This window comes from Typha latifolia, chromosome 5 (assembly GCF_019914945.1).
Source record: "Typha latifolia isolate L0001 chromosome 5, TyphaL0001v2, whole genome shotgun sequence".
NCBI classification, from domain to species: domain Eukaryota; kingdom Viridiplantae; phylum Streptophyta; class Magnoliopsida; order Poales; family Typhaceae; genus Typha; species Typha latifolia.
The window spans coordinates 8,206,175-8,225,699 of record NC_133090.1 but is presented as its reverse complement, the minus strand read 5'-3'; the positions used below and the strand labels follow the sequence as shown (position 1 = coordinate 8,225,699).

General features: G+C 39.4%; 2 protein-coding genes across 2 annotated transcripts; both read right to left on the bottom strand.

The window, feature by feature from the left end:
* Nucleotides 1-810: 810 nt before the first annotated feature.
* Nucleotides 811-1,965, bottom strand: LOC140788000 (actin-3-like). The gene is made up of 2 exons (XM_073137075.1): nucleotides 1,213-1,965; nucleotides 811-1,084 (listed from the first exon to the last, which is right to left on the bottom strand). Exons 1-2 carry the CDS (start codon nucleotides 1,705-1,707, stop codon nucleotides 1,019-1,021), a joined length of 561 nt encoding a protein of 186 aa, XP_072993176.1. The 5' UTR covers nucleotides 1,708-1,965; the 3' UTR covers nucleotides 811-1,018.
* Nucleotides 1,966-3,870: 1,905 nt separating this feature from the next.
* On the bottom strand, nucleotides 3,871-7,269 carry LOC140788518 (uncharacterized). Its single transcript, XM_073137785.1, is given in 4 exon segments — nucleotides 3,871-4,674; nucleotides 4,819-5,094; nucleotides 5,096-5,845; nucleotides 5,938-7,269. Coding segments are annotated over 4 exon segments (3,162 nt in total).
* Between the last annotated feature and the right edge of the window lie 12,256 nt (nucleotides 7,270-19,525).

Here is a 19,525-nt window from a genome sequence, read left to right as displayed (position 1 = left end):
CGCAGGAGGGAAGGGCAAGGAAAGACCACCTAAAGGAATACCTGAACTGGCTGGCTGTCTTTTGTAGCGCGCGTACTCTGATCCTCTTCTACGAATCTACAACTCTCTTTACTGAGCGAGACTCCATCTATATCCCTAAAAGTATTTTTTTTCTATTATATTCTTATCTATGTTGATTACCAGGTGTCCGCATCGGTGGTCTTCGCTGCAGTCTCTGCATGTCATGTAGGGTTGTCCATGTCTAAATCTATTGTGGTCAAAGCTATTGGACGCCTAATCCTTTGCATCTATGGCACCATCTGGATTGTGTTGTATCATTTTCTTTGAAGTTGTTACAATGTACTCTTTTTGTTGCGCTGTTGATTTTTACAGAGTTGGGCTTATTCATGGGTCATTGTCGAATCTCTCCATCTCTGTATCAAACTTTTAGGGCTTTCGGTGAAAGGAATGAAGTTCTTAGCCTACGAGCTATCCCTACCAACCATAAAAAAAAAGATAAAATCTTTCCAGACAGCCCACATTGATGAACTATTTGTTATGTGATTGCCTAACTTTTCTTTGTATTCTATCTCCTAGACTCCCACGATATTCCCAGCAATCTGTTCCAATGATTCTCCAATCTAGTATTCTTTAATAATTCTCCTTTTCAAATGAACATTGTTATGTTAAGAAAAGGGAGAAAAAGAACTGAGAACGAATGCTCCCCCGTCAACAGAACAAGAAATCAAAAACAGAGAATCTCTAAAAAATTCAGTGCAATTTTCCCCAGCAAATCCAAAGAAGAGAAACCTTTTTTTCGGACAAGCCTAGTAATAAAACGAACCATTATATATAAACCACATCTAAACAGTAAGCCAAGAAGCTAATTATAATGTGCCAGACAGGTTTAACGATGGTACAAAGGTATCCATTGACAAAACAAGACTAAACATCCCAATCTAGCTATCAACCTAACAGTTAACTAAGACAACATACCACCTACCAACACTTCGACATCAACAGGAAACAAAACGAACATCTAGAAGCACTTTCTGTGAACTATGGATGGCCCAGATTCATCATACTCTGCTTTCGATATCCACATCTGAATGCAACACAGATGAATTAGGAGCCAAATATTAAAGTGCATAAAGACATACAAGTACAAGAATTAAGTATGAAATTAATTCAACAGGCTTTTGTCAGAAAAAAAAAACAAGACTTAAGTAATACCTGCTGGAATGTGCTCAGAGAAGCAAGGATAGATCCTCCAATCCAGACACTGTACTTCCTCTCAGGCGGGGCCACCACCTTAATTTTCATGCTGCTTGGTGCAAGGGCAGTGATTTCCTTGATCATGCGATCCGCAATCCCAGGAAACATTGTGGACCCACCACTTAGCACAATGTTGCCATATAAGTCTCTCCTAATGTCTACGTCACACTTCATAATAGAGTTGTAGGTTGTCTCGTGGATACCAACAGCTTCCATCCCAATGAGGGAAGGTTGGAAGAGAACCTCCGGACATCTAAAGCGCTCGGCACCTATTGTAATAACTTGTCCATCAGGTAGCTCGTAGCTCTTCTCCACTGCTGAGTTACTCTTTGCAGTCTCAAGCTCTTGCTCAAAGTCAAGGGCCACATAAGCAAGTTTTTCCTTTATGTCACGAACAATTTCTCGTTCGGCTGTAGTGGTAAAAGAGTATCCCCTCTCGGTCAAGATCTTCATGAGACAATCAGTCAAATCTCGGCCAGCAAGATCAAGACGTAAGATAGCATGTGGAAGCGCATAACCTTCATAAATTGGGACGGTATGGCTAACTCCATCACCAGAATCCAACACAATACCTGAAAGAATGTTTGAGTTGAGTAAATTGGCATCCCAAACACAAAGAAGTTGACTCTTCCTTTGATACAAAAGTGAACCATCGTCCTTCAAGAATTCACATCACAATAAACTAAAGGTGCTACAAATAATAGCAGAGACAGTAAAATACGACGAAACACATCACATATATGCAGCAAAGTAGAAGGAAAAGAAAAAGTAAAGGTAGACATTACTTGTTCATCAGGTCTAAAAATATTCCAATTACTAAGGGGCTGTTTGGGTAAGGAATATTTTCTATAGGAAGTTTGATACGGTTCGACTAGACCGAGCTTATTTGGAGGCTTAAAGGACATTGGGCTCACAGCCCAAGGCATAAACCAGGAATTTCAATTAAAACCCTAGCTTTTGTTTATTTATTTCTATTTTTATTTTGCTTAAATAAACTATAATTCATATTAGACCCTGGAGTCTAACTAATTGCTACTTGGCCCTATTAGTCTAATATGTCAGTGGACTCGAACTCGGTCAAGCAAGGCCGACATTTCCTTTGTGGGTTGCCACCTATAAATTATATGGTGTGCACCTGTGTCAAAGCATTTATTGAAATTGGAATTCTCTTGCCAACATCTCTTTCCTAACCTCTCTTGTTCTTTCGTCTGACCCAAGGCCGACCACCACCGACGTTGGCCCTCCACCGCCTCGTCCGATTGGCACCACCTGACCCTAGTGACGGCCCACATTCTCCCCCATCCCCTCTCTCTCTCTCTACAACCCCAACTTCCATATAGCCCTACCCTAGCTGAACCATTACCATGATCATTGGCTACCCACTTCCACAATCCACCACCGTAGAATTGAACCTCGATTCTTCATCTACATTCCCACTGTCTCAAAACCCCATTTCAACGGTCAGATTTCTAACACTAGCTATTGCCACTTTTTTATCATTTCTGACATTCGACTATTATTCAGTTGATATCTCAAGATCTAACCGACCAAACCTTGCAATCTTGAATTCATTGAAAAGATCTCTTTCAGAGCGATAACATATCCAAAGCTCAAGAAGTTCCAATATATAGACCTCCCATAATCATTCTTACAAGGTTCGCCCTAGAATCTTCCAAAGACCGTCGTGGATTGGACAGACCGTTTCCCCCATCGATAGATTGGAGTGCCTATCAATGTTCTAAATGCAGGAATTAAAAGGTGAAATTAAAGGACCTTATCTAAAAATTTTCTTTGGATCAATTTATTTTATCTTGTCTAGATAGTTTAGAAAATTTTGGAGGAAAACATTAGAAAGAGAGAGATAAGAGGAAAAAGAGGAGGTAGTGGTGGTGGTGGGCTAAGTAGGTGAAGAATGCAGTTGTGAGCAGAGGAGGAGGTGAAGGTGGTAGTGGTAGGGTGGGTCGAGGAGGTGGTGGTGATGGAAGGAGGAGTTGGAGGTGGAGAAGGTGGTGGTCATGGGATGGGTCGAGGAGAGGAGGTGATGATGGTGGTGGGAGGAGAAGAGTGGTGATAGGGAGGGACAAGTAAGAGAGAGAGTGAGATGGGAGTGAGAGAGAGCATATGAAAAAAAAATGACATGAACTTGATTTTTCTTTCCTTAGGAAAGGGTGTTTCCTAAGGAATATATTCCTTCAAAATTTTCATCCAAACACCCATTTAGGAAAATCTTCCTATCCTTCTAAAATTCCCTAAGGAATATATTCCTTCAAAACTTAACGATTTTGTCAAAATAGATTTTAGCAACTCGAGAGGCGTCAAAAGTTCGGGAACAGGGTATAAAGTGGGCCATCTTTGAAAATCGATCCACCACCACAAGAACGGAATCATGCTTTCGGGTAGTTTTTGGAAGTCCTAGTACGAAGTCCATACTAACATCTTGCCAAAGGCAATTAGGAACCGGTAAAGGCGTGTACAATCCTATATTTTGCTTTCGCTGCTTAGCAAGTTGACATGCATGACATCGACTAACAAGTCTCATAATATCTCTCTTTAAGCTTGGCCAGAAAAATCGATGTTCCGTAGCTTCGATAGTTTTTGCATGCCCAAAATGTCCAGCTAAACCCCAGCATGCAATTCCCAAATTAAAAATTCCCTTAATGAGGTGCTAGGAATGCATAACCTTCGGGACTTAAATAGATAGCCATCCTGCAAGATGAAACCATCTATTTCTTGAGTCTTTCCATTGCTTAATAAATTGTAAACTTCATGAAAATCCAGACATGATTCATATTCAGTTTTGATTTTATCAAATCCTATTACTTCTGTGTTCATCCTTGAAAGAAGAACCATGCGACGACTCAGTGCATCAGCCGCTTTGTTGTCTGCTCCGGACTTGTGTCGCAAGGTGTACGTATAGTCCCGGAGAAATTTGACCCACCTACCATGTCTAGCATTAAGCTTCTTCTGGGAATTAAGGTAGCGAAGAGCTTCATGGTCAGAGAAGATTACGAATTCTTGAGGAAGCAAATAATGCCTCCAGTGGCGAAGAGATTGAACCACAGCATAAAATTCCTTATCGTAAGTGGTATATCGTTGTCTAGTTTCATTCAGCTTTTCACTAAAGTAGGCAATCGGATGGCCCTCTTGGCTTAGGATTCCCCCTATACCAACTCCAGAAGCGTCACAAGTGACCTCAAAAACTTTAGTAAAATCGGGGAGTCGCATGACAAGGGCTTCCACCATTTTCTTTTTGATTTCAGTGAAAGCTTTAGTAGCACTTACTGACCACTTAAATTCACCTTTCTTGAGGCATTCTGTTATTGGAGCCATAATGGTACTAAACCCTTTGATGAACCGATGATAGAAGATAGCGAGTCCATGAAAACTTCTCACGTCTCTTATGGTACGGGGTTCAAGCCACTATTTAATAGCTTTGACATTATCAAGGTCAGCAAACACTCCTTCAGATGAGACAATGAAACCCAAGAAAACAACTTTGTTTGTTAGAAATGTACATTTCTTAGGGTTTGCATACAGTTGCTCTCTCCTCAAGATAGCGCATACTTGACGAAGATGATCTATATGTTGCTCCCGAGATCGACTATAGATAAGGATGTCATCAAAATATACGACTAAAAATTGTCCCATAAAAGGTCGTAATATTTGAGTCATCACTCTCATAAAAGTACTCGGAGCATTAGTCAAGCCAAAAGGCATAACTGTCCATTCATATAACCCATCTTTTGTTTTAAACGCAGTCTTCCATTCATCGCCAAGGCGTATACGAATTTGGTGATAGCCATTTTTTAAATCTATCTTTGAATAGATCGTGGCCCCCTGCCATCATGTCTAGCATGTCATCCAAACGAGGAATGGGGAAACGATATTTTACCGTTATTCGATTAATAGCGCGGCTGTCGACGCACATACACCATGTTCCATCTTTCTTTGGCGTTAACAATGCGGGAACTGCGCAAGGGCTTAGGCTTTCCTTCAGAAAGTCTTTTCTCAATAACTCGTCAACTTGTCGTTTTAGTTCAGCGTGTTCAGTTGGGTTAAGTCTGTAATGAGGCAAGTTAGGAAGAGATGCACCCGGGACGAAATCGATAGCATGTTGAATATCTCTCATTGGTGGCAATTCATTCGGGAGATCATCTGGAAAGACATCTGGGAATTCCTCAATCACAGCATTGGCTTCAAAAGGAATCGATTCACTAGGCTCATTCAGAATTTCTCGAGCAGCAAGAATTAGAATAGGAGTTCCTTTACTCATCTCACGTTCAATGCCTCTCGCACTAATCAAGCTGACTTTATTGTCGGAGTGAATGGGATCAGACTTCTTTTCCATCTTGCCACCTCTAGGCTGCGATGGAAGAATCTTGATTTTCTTACCCTCGTGTTCAAACATGTAGATATTTGAACGGCCATAAATATGCACGTCATTATCAAATAGCCAAGGCCTTCTAAGGATAATTTGACCCACATCCATGGTCAATACATCGCACCAGATTTTATCCTTATAAGTCGTGAATTCATTTGGAACCAAACAGCGCTCTTTTATTTCCAGCGTGATTGAATTTATCCACGAAACCTTGTAAGGATTAGGATGGGAAACCGCTCTCAGATTTAGTTTTGATAGGTGGAGGACATGGCATTTATACAGCTGCCACTATCCACAATTACTTTACAATTTTTACCTCCAATTTTCGTGAATGTGTGCAAAATGGAGCTGCGCCTCCAATCATCATTGACTTTAGGTTGAGAGAGGGCACATCTAACAACATGTAACCTTGTGGAGTCTATGTGCCTCAGGCATCCTAGGGTATTTTCTTCCTCTTCGTCTTCAAAATCTCCTTCTTCACCGTCTACATGGTGAACATATCCATCAAAGTCTTGCTCGGAGTCTTCTTCGAAGGGTTCCTCAATTAAACTTATTTTATACGGGCTCGCACAATTTGCAGCAACATGTCCATAGCCTTGACACTTATAGCATTTGACCCGAGGATTAATCTTAGAAAAGTCTTTCTCAATGTTTTTACCTTTGTATTCTACCTTGGATTGTGAAGGGCTAGGGGTAGATCGATTAAAAGATTGACTAGTAGGTTTGGCTTGATGAGGACCTGTGGAGAATTTATGAATTTGAGGTCTTGTTTCATAATTTCTTGGGATGTGGTTAGGTCTAGACTCCTCCAAGTCTTGAACTAAGCTGTAGGCCTTTTCCAAAGTATCAACATTACGAGCAAAAAGTTCACTTCTCAATTCTTCACGTAGGCCAGTCCTAAATCTAGACAAGATTTGCATGGGGGTTTCTGATTCGATCACGCTACACCGAACAATCAATTCATCAAAGAATGCAACGTAATCCTTAGCAGACTTACTCCCTTGGGTAAGTCGGTTCCATCTGTCTAGAAGCTTAGGGTAATAGGAAGGTGGGAGATATTTATGTTTTAGTTCATTTTTCATGTCAACCCAAATTTCAATTGGAAGCTCACCTCTAATTTCACAAAGAGTCTCAACGTTGGTCCAGTATTGATTTGCTTTCCCAGTCAATTTCATGGTAGCAAACCTGACTTTACGGATTTTCGACATATCATACCATTTAAAGTAACGGTCCATGTCTTTGATCCAATCTAAGAAGTGTTGCGGATCTAGACGACCATCAAGCATCGGAGCATCAATTTTAATGCTTTGAAGGTACCATTCATCAGGATCTCGCTCATTCCCTTGAAAATGTTGACGAGGTAAAGGAGTGGGAAATTCACCACGTTCAAGGTCAGGGCGGTGATTATTTTGAGGAGCGGTGTGCTCATAGGGTCTTTCTACCCTATATAGTCGTTCATCGGTCACCCGTTGATACCCAAGCAAAGTATCTTGAGTATCTCTGACTTGTTGAGCTAAGGTACCTAGTTGTCCTATAATGTCGTCGAGCTTTTTACTAAGTTCTGGATTCATACTGCTACTGCTGGACTCACTAGGATCACTGAGGAGATAAGCCTTACCTCTACGTGTTGGCATACACTAATATGCAATGAATGAGTTATGTATTGCTTTATATATTTTATTTATATATATATCCTTTTTTTTAAATCTTTTTAATTTTATGCTTGCTAATTTAAATAAAATTAAATAATGTTCTAACCTAATGGAATGCAGACGTCTCCTATATTTAATCCAAATACAAATGTCTTAATCTAAATGATATGAGATGATATGCTATGCAATCAAGAAAATCTTAAAAATGAATACTTAATTGAATTTAGATTTTCTGTTTAGGAGATTCAAAGACTAATGTCAAGACTTAATGGTTTTTAAACAAAAGTCACATTTAATAAATGCCAAACTTTTTAAATTTCTTTCCAAAAATTAACATAATACTAATATTCTATTTGGCACAGTTCATCTCTTAATATCAGAACTAAAGCATATAAGGTTTCTATGTAGTCTCTCCCTCACTATATGTGGACAGCAGGAATTGATAATAGTTTAGAGATGATACTAGAAAAGAATGACCCAAAAATATTTAATATATTGAAAAGAGCACGTACCTGATCATCTGAGGAAAAAAAAGGAATTGAAATTAATTAATTTGTCTTCACCCTTCTTCTTACTCCCCTCACAATGTGTCACTGTTCATGTCCTTCTCCGTCAGCACCAGGGAGTGGTCAGCAGCAATATTGGTGACGTCGGCGGCAAAGTCTGAGACAGTAGTGGTCGTCATTAGCTACGGCAGGGAACGAGGCACGGGAGATCACGGCGCGGGCGTCGGCGTCGTCTGTGATGGCTGTAGGCGTCAAAGGAATGGCGCCGTCGGGTGGAGTGATGGCGTCGGGTGGCGTCGTCGGGGTAGGGCAGAGCCGGGGCGGCATCGTCGAGTGGAGTGACAGCGTCGTTGGGGCGGGGCAGAACCGGGGCGGCGTCAGGTGGCGCTGTCGGGGCTGCGCTGACTCGGGGCGGCATTGGGGCAGCAGCGACGGGAAAGGTTAGGATTTTGGTGTGAGGTGAGGGGGAGGTTAGGGATGAAGTTGGGTAACGGGTTGGGAGAACATGATTAATGGGTTGGGTGGGAATGATTAATGGGTTGTGGGTTTAGTCTAATAAAGTTTGGGTTTTGGGCTAATGGGTTTTGGGTTTAGGTTTGATGGGTTTAATGGGGTTGGGTTGGTTTTAAGTTAGGGAGGGAATTTGAAAATTGGAAATATTGGAGGGATGAAAATTAGGATAGATATGATTTGTTGGGATGTTAGAGAAGAAATAGGAAATTTGGTAGGAGGTTTAGGGGAAGAAGGAATTGGTTGGGATTTAATAAAATTAAAAGCAAAAATGAAATTTTTGAAAATTTGAAACACTGATTTTTTTTTTTTTTACAACAAACGAGACGTGCTGTTTCTTCTTCTTCTTTTTTTCAATTTAAAAACAAATAAAAATAACGATGGAACAGTAGATCACTAGATAATGCAACAATGATCAATTTTTTGAAAGACTTGGAATCTTACGCGGTAGCGATTCCTCTATGACAACAGAATCTTGTTGTTCCTTGTCGACGGTAATTTCTTGGCTCGTTGTACGCCGGATTTCTTGACGTTCCGGTGTTCGTGGAGCGATTGGTCGTGCGAAGAACAAATGTGAAGCGGCGTAGAACTCGGGAGGAGGGGCGTCCATAAACTAGGATCCTTCGCTTTGATACCAAAAATGATGCAAAACGTGGTGGAGAAAGATGAAATAGGAAAATAAGAAAGGAAGGAATGGGGTTTCACACCTCCACCCTAAAAAATGGTTTCACACCAAAATCCTTTAGAGAATAAATCATATAAACTTTCATTAAGTTCCAAAGAAAATATAACGGGTCTATATATAGACCTACAATGGAATTAAGCAAAAAACACCCTACATAGGAAATAAACAAAAGACACCCTAAATAAATAAAATTTAGAACCAGATCCCTATAGGAGGGATCATCAACTGTCGGCGCCTCCTGTGCTGGTACACACGCCATCGCGTCCTATCAGTAATGTCCACATCACAGGCAGTGCTGGGCCGAGCCCAGCACTGATGGCAGTTTTTTTAATTAATTAATTAATTAATTATTTATTTATTTTATTGATGTTATTTATTTAGGTTTTTCCTTCTTAATTAAGGCAAATAGATTATTTAGACATTAATTATTTTAATAATAATATATAATCTTTAATATGATTAGTATTAATTATAATTTGTATAATCAATGATTAATTAGGTATAAATATAAGTAATACTCATATTTATTTATTTTTATCTGTGCTAGATTAATATATAGATTTGTAAATTATAATTATCAAATTTATATACTAATACTTTTATGAGATACATTTTAAATAATTCTAATAATTTATTATACATTATTATTTTGTAACAAATAAAATAATCGGCTTATGTATTTATTTATTATTTTATAAAGTAATTACTACATAGTCCCTAATTAATCAAGATATAATTTAATTATAATTAGCTTTTATCTATAATTATATTTTTATTTATAATTAAAAATCTAGCCAGTTATAAAAATATGTAGAAATTATAAAATTTAATAAATCATCATATTTTACTCGAACGGATTATAATGGGATAAACAACTAACTTTATGTTACTTGAATATTTTCAGATCCCAAACCCTTTATTTGAGACCCCGTGGACCTTACTAGCGATGAGTGTCACTCGGTTGATTGGCGAATGTAAAGGATACGTGGTTTGCGTCTTCTGATCAGAGTGAGTAGTCTTATCCCCTATATGCCTTTCTCAAATTTTGTTATATTATATATTATGTACATGCATGTTTTGGCCTCCAGCATGATTATATGACTTTATCTAGAGATGATTATAGTTGAGCATATTTTATCATGCATCTGATTAGGTTGATCTGGGATATGAGCACATTGGTGATATATAGAGATGATGAGAGATAATTATACTGTTATAATTTTATGTCCGGTTGATCTGTAGCATGAGTATGCATGTGTTGACTATCTGGTTGAAGACTACATTGCATTATTTGGTTGCCATCCACACCTTTAGAGTCTAATCAAACAATTCAAAAATGGCAATTATTAACCCTAGAAATAGTGGATTTACGAACCTAATGTAGGCATTCGCAAACACATTCGAACGCGACATACAGGAAACTTTTTTTTCTCCGGAAATAAACACTTAACAAGAATAAAAGACACCCATAAAGTGTATCCATGCTCGAGACGACATCGGTGAAGTCCGAATCGTATTATCTGGATGGTGCTCCGAATTATCCAATACCTCATGTAACAATCTCAAAACATTTGGGTCAAATGTACATGCATACCTCAGCTCCTCAAGAAAAGGAAAAGTAGGAGAAGAATATGCTACGAGCTTGGCGGAATCGGGTTGGCGTGATTGTGCATCCGCCACTCTATTTTTCATCCCCTTTTTGTATTGGATTCATAATCATACCCCAATAATTTTGTGACCTATCTCTGCTGTGCCAAAGTGTGAATACGTTGTTCTATAACGTATGGAAGGCTCCTCTGATCGGTTCGGATAATGAATCACCTACCGATCAAATAAGACCACCACTTTGTCACCGCATGCAGAATTGCCAACTTCTCTCACTTCTTTATTAGTCATGACATGTTATCTATTTTTCATTTATGTATTATTGAGGAACATTCATATACTCATTCATGACATGATGTTCTTTCTGATTCATATTATCCAGTACATGATTTACTCTCTGTTTGGCATCACTGATTCGGGATAAGGTCTATTCACTGAGCTTTTTACTCATGACTCTCTTATTTCTTTTTTAACCCCTCAGATATGTGGTACGTGATAGCGACTTGAGATATCTTGAGAAGATATTTTAGAGCGATGATGAGGTGAGCTATAGATGTGAGATGGTATAGATGATAGTTTATATAGAAATTGAGTTGTGCCAGTATTTGATATTTGTACTCTTTTGTATTAGACAATGATTTGTATAATATAGATCGAATCATAGTGTACTCATGTATTAGTTGTTTTAGTTGTATCTTGATGGTTTGCTGTGGCCTATGTGGGTCCTTCCAGATTATGTAGTGGTCTAGTATATTATTGTGGATTTGGATATTCTTATGTTAACAGGTTTATTTCGTTATTAGTATGATTTATTTCGTGATGAATTATATGATCATGGATAGGTTAGTAGGTTTTATTTAATGATGTCATGATTATATGTGCATAGGAGTATTTGTGCGTGATGGGCCCCGCCCGTCCTATCGCGTGCACCGCCCATACCGTGTGGGCGCATGGGCGTGCACGTACCCGTGCCGGGCGGGGGCGTTATACATATACTAACCCGGCAACACGAGCTCTCCGCCTTAAACTTCATGCCATCTCCAATACCAACGTCAAACCTCGAAGTTGGTTCGGCGTCTAAGCCTAATCTTCTCACTAACCTCTCATCTAGAAAGTTGTGTGTACTCCTCGAGACCGTCGATGAGCAAAACACTCCTAATCGGTTTGGAACACCGATGATCGAGGGTAAAACGTTCATCGCATAAAAAACAAAGGCCTTTCGCTCTTCGCTCCTCCACCTAGGCAAGTGTTAGAGTTCGAACGGGGGTCTTATGCTTCTTCTAATATCGGAAGAAGGTCTCAAAGGTGGTCATGGTCTAGTACTAGTAGCCGCTGTCTTTGAACTCACAGAATTTATAGTCGATGTTCTAGGCGAAAACTACCCATCTCGGTTGCCCCAACTTATTTTCGCTACCATCTTGAGAGCCTTGTGCCTTTACTCCATCCTCACAGCCTTCTCAAAGGCCTCCTCAAGAGTGGTAGGACAAAGGGCATGAGCATCCGCTTGTATCTCCTCCCGCAGCCCTAAAATAAATGTGCTTACCAATGTCAGTTCGGGCCAAGGTGGCTCGCAATGACTATTAACTCTCTCAAATTCTGCTTGGTGCTTCAATATGCTCGTCCTCTAAACCATCTTACTTAATGTGGCAGCTAAATCTTTATATGCCGCTGTCCCAAATCTGCATGTAATCCTCCTACAAAAGTCAGCCCAACCGATAAATCCTCCACCATGAATAACTAATCGATACCAATGCAATGCCATTCCTTGGAGGTGAAAGCTTGCCATCTAGACCTTTGCGTCCTCCGCTATCCCTTGAAAATCAAAGTATTGTTCCACTTGAAACACCCAATCCGTCGGATCATCGTCTTAGAAATTTAGAAAGTCCAAGCATGCAGTTCTCGCCCGGATAGCATTGTCAGGTTCGCAAAAGATTTTTGGTTCAGATTTGAACCTTTGTGCTTGTTGATCTCTTTCTCTAAATCCTCGAGCACATCCATCATCATCTCCGAAGGGATCAACTTCATCATCAAAGTGCCAATCCTCTTCATCAACGAAGTGCACCGGTGCCGCACTCCTCTCGGGTTCCACCACCGCCGGTCTTGGGGTGTATTGAAGGTGGGGGATGATGCGTAGGAATAGGTAAAAGAGGATCATTGACATTAACATATCGTACAAGAACCTATGAGGTATCAGATCGGTGTGGTCCCACTGCTTGTCCTTCTTAAGGCACCGATCTTCGTCAAGAAGATGACGAAGCCGATCGGTTCATGATATATTCCTTTAAAGCATTCTGATCATTATGTATTGCGTCAACCCTATGCATCAATATTTGGAACATACCCCTAAGTTCTTTCGCCAAGTCCATGTTCACACCCATGGACGTTGGTTGACTCAATCCTGCCGTGGCCACCCCAAAAGAATCAGCCTCACATTTAGGGATATCGTGGATTGAGTCTTCCCTTGTCGGTGTGTTCTTCGTTGATCTCATTATTGATGCCATCTTCTTTATTTCCACTATTAATTGAGGTCTAAGGTTCGCCTAACTCTGATACCAATTGATAGGGTCTATGGTACCAAACTGATAAGCTTTGATACCAATGATAGGCTACGGAACGATCCCTTCAAGATCTAAATTTATTGAATAAAGTAGTCCATACAACCGAGAGAAAATATTTACCAAATATTTTCCCGAAGTCAGAAAATTATGAAAATAAGCAGAATCGATCCGTAACTCCCTGATCTACATTTTTCATATTTATGTCCTTCACAGATTCGAACTACAATTGGGACAAAAATATGATATAGTGCGGATGATGGTGGTGGTGATGGGTGGAGCGGATGTTAGGGTTATGGATGATAATAGAGATGAGGGTGAATAGGTGATGTTGTTTAAGGGATAAAAATGAAAGGGAAGAAGTCATCGAGATCCCAAAGAGGAGAGAGGACTCGACAAACGAGGGAGATTAGAAGTTAGGAGAGACCTTGCCAATGGTAGAGGTGGTAGGTTGGTAAAGAGGGAGGAGGGAGACTAGGGTAGAGAGAAGATAGTGAGGCAAGAAACTAATATTCCAATAGCATAATGATTTTGGCTGCCATCCATACCTTTATATAGGCTAGCTAATAAGCCAAAATAATAATAATTAACCCTAATTCTAGTGGACTCCCGCCGATCGCGTTAGAACGCAGCTGCGTTCGAATGCGCATTTTGCGTTTTCTATTTTTGCGAACTTGAAGCAGGCGTTCGCAAAGGCGTTCGAACATGACCAATAGGAAATTTATTTTATTAAAAATAAATAACTAATGCAATAAGAAAAGACTCTAACTAAATATATCACGCGACTAGCCACACTATAGCTGGCCTCGTGCCCAGCATGTTGTGCACGTCGTGGCAGTGGTGGAAGTGCCACGCACCTCCACTGAGCCACTTTTCTCCACACCGTGGCAACGCGTGGAGGTGGGACCTAGCCCACCGGCCACTCCGCCGTTGCCACTTGACCACCCTAATATTTCTATCTTTCTCTCTCTCTCTCTAATATTCTCCTTCCTCTCCTCTCATTCTCTCAATCTCTCTCTATCTCTCCCTCTCTCACTCCCTCTAGTTCCCCAGCAGCCACCGACCACCGGAAAGAGCCACCGTCGGCCTTCTACTCATCGGTGAGTCTCTCTCTCTCTCTCTCTCCTTCTTTCTCTCTTTCTCTCTTTCTCTCCCTCTCTTTCTTTAGTTCTTACCATTTCCTCTCCGGGCTGTCGGAGGATTGAGCTGCCGGCGTGAGGCCGGCTGTTGAGTGGGCACTAGCGGCCGCACCCCTCCCCTACGGCCCAGCCCCCTTCCCCTTCTTCTTCTCCTCCTCCTCCTCCTCCTCCTCCTCCTTCCTTTCTTTTCTCCTCCCGAGCAGGTAGCACCCTGCAGGTGCTGGGCACGGCCCAACAGTCTGCTGCGCATGGTGCTGGGCATGGACCCTACGGGCCGGATATTGAGATCAGGTGCCGAGTATTGACTATGCACAATGGTCAAGTATGATGATAATTTTTAGAGATGATATTAATGACTGAGATGTTGAGAAATATATATGATTTCATTATTATCTGGATATACCGATTATCGAGTGGTCAATATACATCATTTATGGTCGCATTGATATCATAACATCATCATGGTCGGCATACATCCTATGTGTCATATTTGAAAGAGAGTTATGATGATGGTATGGCATCGAGATTATTTATACATTATTGAGAATCATATACTTTGATCAATTATGACATGATATCTATATTTCATTTATACATTATTTTTGAGGATAGATTCATATACTCATTCATGACATAATGCTCCTATGTGATTCATATTATTCAGTACATGATTTACTCTCTGTTTGGCATCACTGATTCGGGGTAAGGTTTATTCACTAAGCCTTTAGCTCATGACTCTCTTTGTTTTCTCATTTCCTAAAAACCCAAGTGAACAAGTGAAGCAGGATACTCACTTAGAGATCTTACTAGTAGGTGAAGAGTAGAATGTGGTTAGTGTTATGCATTAGATGTTATCCTTATTTTATATGATGTATCAATTGCCATAATTTTTCAAAATTTTCAAAAAGTGTTATGCCCTAGATGTTATCCTTAGTGTTATGTGTTATATGATGTATCAATTGACATAAATTTTCAAAATATGTCTTTATCCTTATTTTATATGTTAGCATGTGACTTTATACTTGTATAATTATATATATATATATATATATATATATATATATATATATACCACTGTTGTATATGTAATAGTGAAATGCTCTTGATTATATGTTGTGGCCTATGTGAGGCCCTAATACACTTCGTTACATTCTTTTCTTATTGTATTAGTTATTTATTTTTATTAACATAAAATCCCTGTAAATTGCGTTCGAACTCGAAAGGGGTCGCATTCGAATGCCCTTATGAACGCCTACATCAGGTTCGCAAAAATAGAGAACACGAAATGCGCGTTCGAACGTGGCCGGGCGCATTCGAACGCCACATTCGAATGCCTACATCGCGTTGGCATCGATAGAGAACGTTTTTTGTGCGTTCGAACACAATCGGACGCGTTCGAAAGCGATCGACGGAATTCCACTAGGATTAGGGTTAGTTATTATTATTAGGACTTCTTGTCTAGCCTCTATAAAGGTGTGGATGGTAGCCAAAATCATTATGCTATTGGATTATTGATTTCTTGCCTCCTATCTTCTCTCTATTCTCTCTACCCTAATATCCCTCCTCCCTCTTCACCAACCTACCACCTCTACCGTTGGCAAGGTCTCTCCTAACTTCTAATCTCCCTCATCTATTGAGTCCTCCCTCTTCTTTGGGATCTCGACCACTTCTTCCCCTTCGTCTTTATCCCTTAAACAACATACCCATCCACCCTCATCTCCATTATCATCCATAACCTTAACTTCCACTTCACCCATCACCACCACCCTCATCCGCATTATATCGTATTTTCATCCCAGATGCAATTCGAATCTGCGAGGGGCATAAATATAAAAAATGTAGATCAGGGAGTATGAATCGATTCCACTTAATTTCGTAATTTTATGACTACGGAAGAATATTTGGTGAATATTTTTCCTCAGTTGCGTGGACTGCTTCCTACAATAAATTCAGATCTTGAAGGAATCGTTCCGTAGCCTACCAAGCCCTATTAGGTTTATTTGTATGTTGTTGACAGTCTAACTTGAGTTATTCTTAGTTTAAATGTTGCGGATAAAATTATGATATTGATACATGTTTATTTGATTATCAACAACTAACCAAGTTGTCAGTTCCTTTGCACGTGCCACGTGAGCTTGTGCTATGTACATGTCTAGGATTTGGGTGTTACACATGGAACTCAAGTGGTAATTCAAAATTAACTTTCGACATAAGGCTCTCAAAGCCAATGATCCCTAAGGAAGATCATGAGATGGGAAGTGTTGAAGTGGTGGCTGCAATGGGGACTGAATATTTATCCTTGTTTGGTTTGCAAACCACACCACATGGAAGGTCCGCAATTCAAGCTGGGATCAGCATTCAGTCACCCATGCGCGAATCATCTTGAAGCTGAGTAGTGAGTCATGGAATTTGGTATACATCATGAAGCCGAGTAGCTGAGAACCAATTGCTAGTAGGCTAGATATATCTTTTTGTGTTGGCATTTGTGCTAGCTATCAATCTTGTCCTAAAGAATCTCACTTGACGGTGGTGATTCGAATTATCAATATGTAAACGAAACATCAGACTTTAGAATTTGCTATACATTAGATACTAGTTCTTCTATAATTGATTATTCAGATGCAGATCGGGCCGATTCTTCAGACGACATCAAAGTACCTCTAGTGGGTGTATTTATGTTGAAAATAATTTAATTTCTTGACATAATAAAAGCAAAATGTAATATCATTATCCACAACTGAGGTAGAGTGCATAGCTGTAGGTAGTTGCTGTACACAACAGTTATGGACGAAATAGATGGTCAAAGATTACAAGATTAACCAAGGAACTATGATACTATTTTGTGACAACATGAGTGCCATTAACATCTCTAGAACAAAATATATTGATATTAGGCATCATTTTATCCATGAAGTGGTAGAAGAAAAAGTTTTTTTTAGAGAGAACATAGAGGAAAAAGTTACTTTAGAATACATTCAAACAAAGTTATAACTCAGTGATATTTTTACTAAACCTCTAGATGTCTTTGTTAGCCTATATCATTCTTTAAACAACAAAAGGGCTACACTTATGAAGCGTGAAAGCTGCTACTGATTTAAAAACTGGATTAATTAATCCTAGAATTTTAAGGAGTATCTTTAATCTTGACTTACTTTGAATTGACTTATGTGTTCATTTGTTTAGATCTTGGTTTCAAATGTGGATTAATCTTCCTCTTGGCTCTCGTTAATTTGTTGAATTGTTCTCTGTTTCATAGTCTCTGAATGAATTTGTGTGGTATTTTAAAATAATAATATAAATAAAAAAATAAAAAATTTGGACGCCAGATGGGTGGTCATAACCAGTCAGGCGTTCGAGCACCTAGGGTTTTTCTGTGCTGAGTTTTTTTTCACAAAAAATTTTTAGCTTCTTCTTTCGAGGCCTATTCACTTTTTTTTCGTCCACCATTCTCTTACTGATCTTGCAATTGGTTCTTGCAAATCTTAGCCAAATTATCACTTGGATTTCCCTTGAAGGTAAGATCTCCTCCCTTTCTCTTTAGATTGCATAATTTTTTGGGGATGTTTTTCATGAGTTTGATCCTTTTAAGGGTTGATTTTCAATACATATTACTACATCTTAGGCTTGATTGTCTTTGATTTGTTGAGTATTAAGGGTTAGACCTTCTTTCATGTATTTGGGATTTTCTTTTTGGATTTTTGGTTCATTTTTTTGAGGCATTTTTCTTACATGATCTAGTTATCACTGAGAGGTGCTAGTACGAATTTCATGGGACAGTCAAGTTGCCCTTGACAAGTTAGGAACATAGTTCAATATTGTAACTTGATGATAGGAAAATTTAGAAGAGTCAATTTTGTTCACACCTATAAGGAAGGGAACAGCAGCAAATTGCGCTGCTAAGAAAGTAGGTCAATGAGTCATAGAATGGTTTGGAGAGAGCCCAACCCATTACCGGATGAGCTGAGATCTATTGTTAGTCAGGATAGCTCTAGGGCTGGCTAATGGGCTAGGTTAAGCGGGTTTAGATTAGGTCAGATTTGAGTCAGGTCAACTTCACCATAATATAAACATGACTCAATTATTAGACGGGTTGTATTTGATAGACACGAACACGACCCATTTATTAAATAGGTAACAGGATATGACCTATGTAAATCTGATTAATACGATACAACTTGTATAACCCAATTAATAAAGGAGTCATATTAACATGGCATGAATATTTAATTTATTGTTTTACCTTATATAACAATTAAGTTTTACAAATTTACCCCTATATAAATAATATATTATATAATAATCTCCTTTCAACTCAAAATTTATACAATATAAAAATAATAATTCTAAGCATTAAGCTATTAACCATACATTCAATCCTAACACAAATAGATTTATTATACAATAAACTCTCAGTTATACAAGTCATTAACCCACAAATCCATTCTTTTAATTACAAGAGTATCATCTTTTGTAGGTGGTTTGTTTCTCCTGGAGTCATCTCCAGTTCTCTCTCCTTTCAACTCTCTATCAAATATGATATATGATGCATGCCGACCATGACCATGCGATGATATCAAATGCAACCATATATGATATATATTGACCACTCAATAATCAGGTATGTCAGATAAAAATGAAATCATATGCATTTCTCAACATCACGATCATCACCGACATCTCGGTATAATATCATCATACTAGACCACTGTGCACAGTCAATACCCGGTACCCGGTCTCAACATCATGCCCGAAGGCTCAAAGCATACTCTGCCATCCGCAAGGAGTATCTCAAATATAATCATACCCCGCCACCTGCTAGGGTATCAACATCCATCCAGACCGGGCACACACATAGTTGATAGAAACCTCGTGAGGATAACTTACCACATATGCCCTGGCGAACGGCATGTGTCCGAATGTCTGCTGCGCACATAGACTAACGACCTCAGACGTAAGGCCAACAAGATCGCGACCATGTCGAGCGATCAATCATCCACCAAGCGTGTCCTAACCCTCGCGCCCACTCGGGTATCCTCACGCTTTCTATCAACTATCCTATCAATCACATTTCATGCTTTCCTTCTAAATGACAAATCATATGCATATATCCAATACGATAACAAGTCAATGCATAACAGGAATTTAGGTGGAATAGGAATCAAGAGAAAATGATGCAATGTAGTCTCCAACTGTATTGTCAACACATGCATACTCATGCTAATCTATTACATGCATACT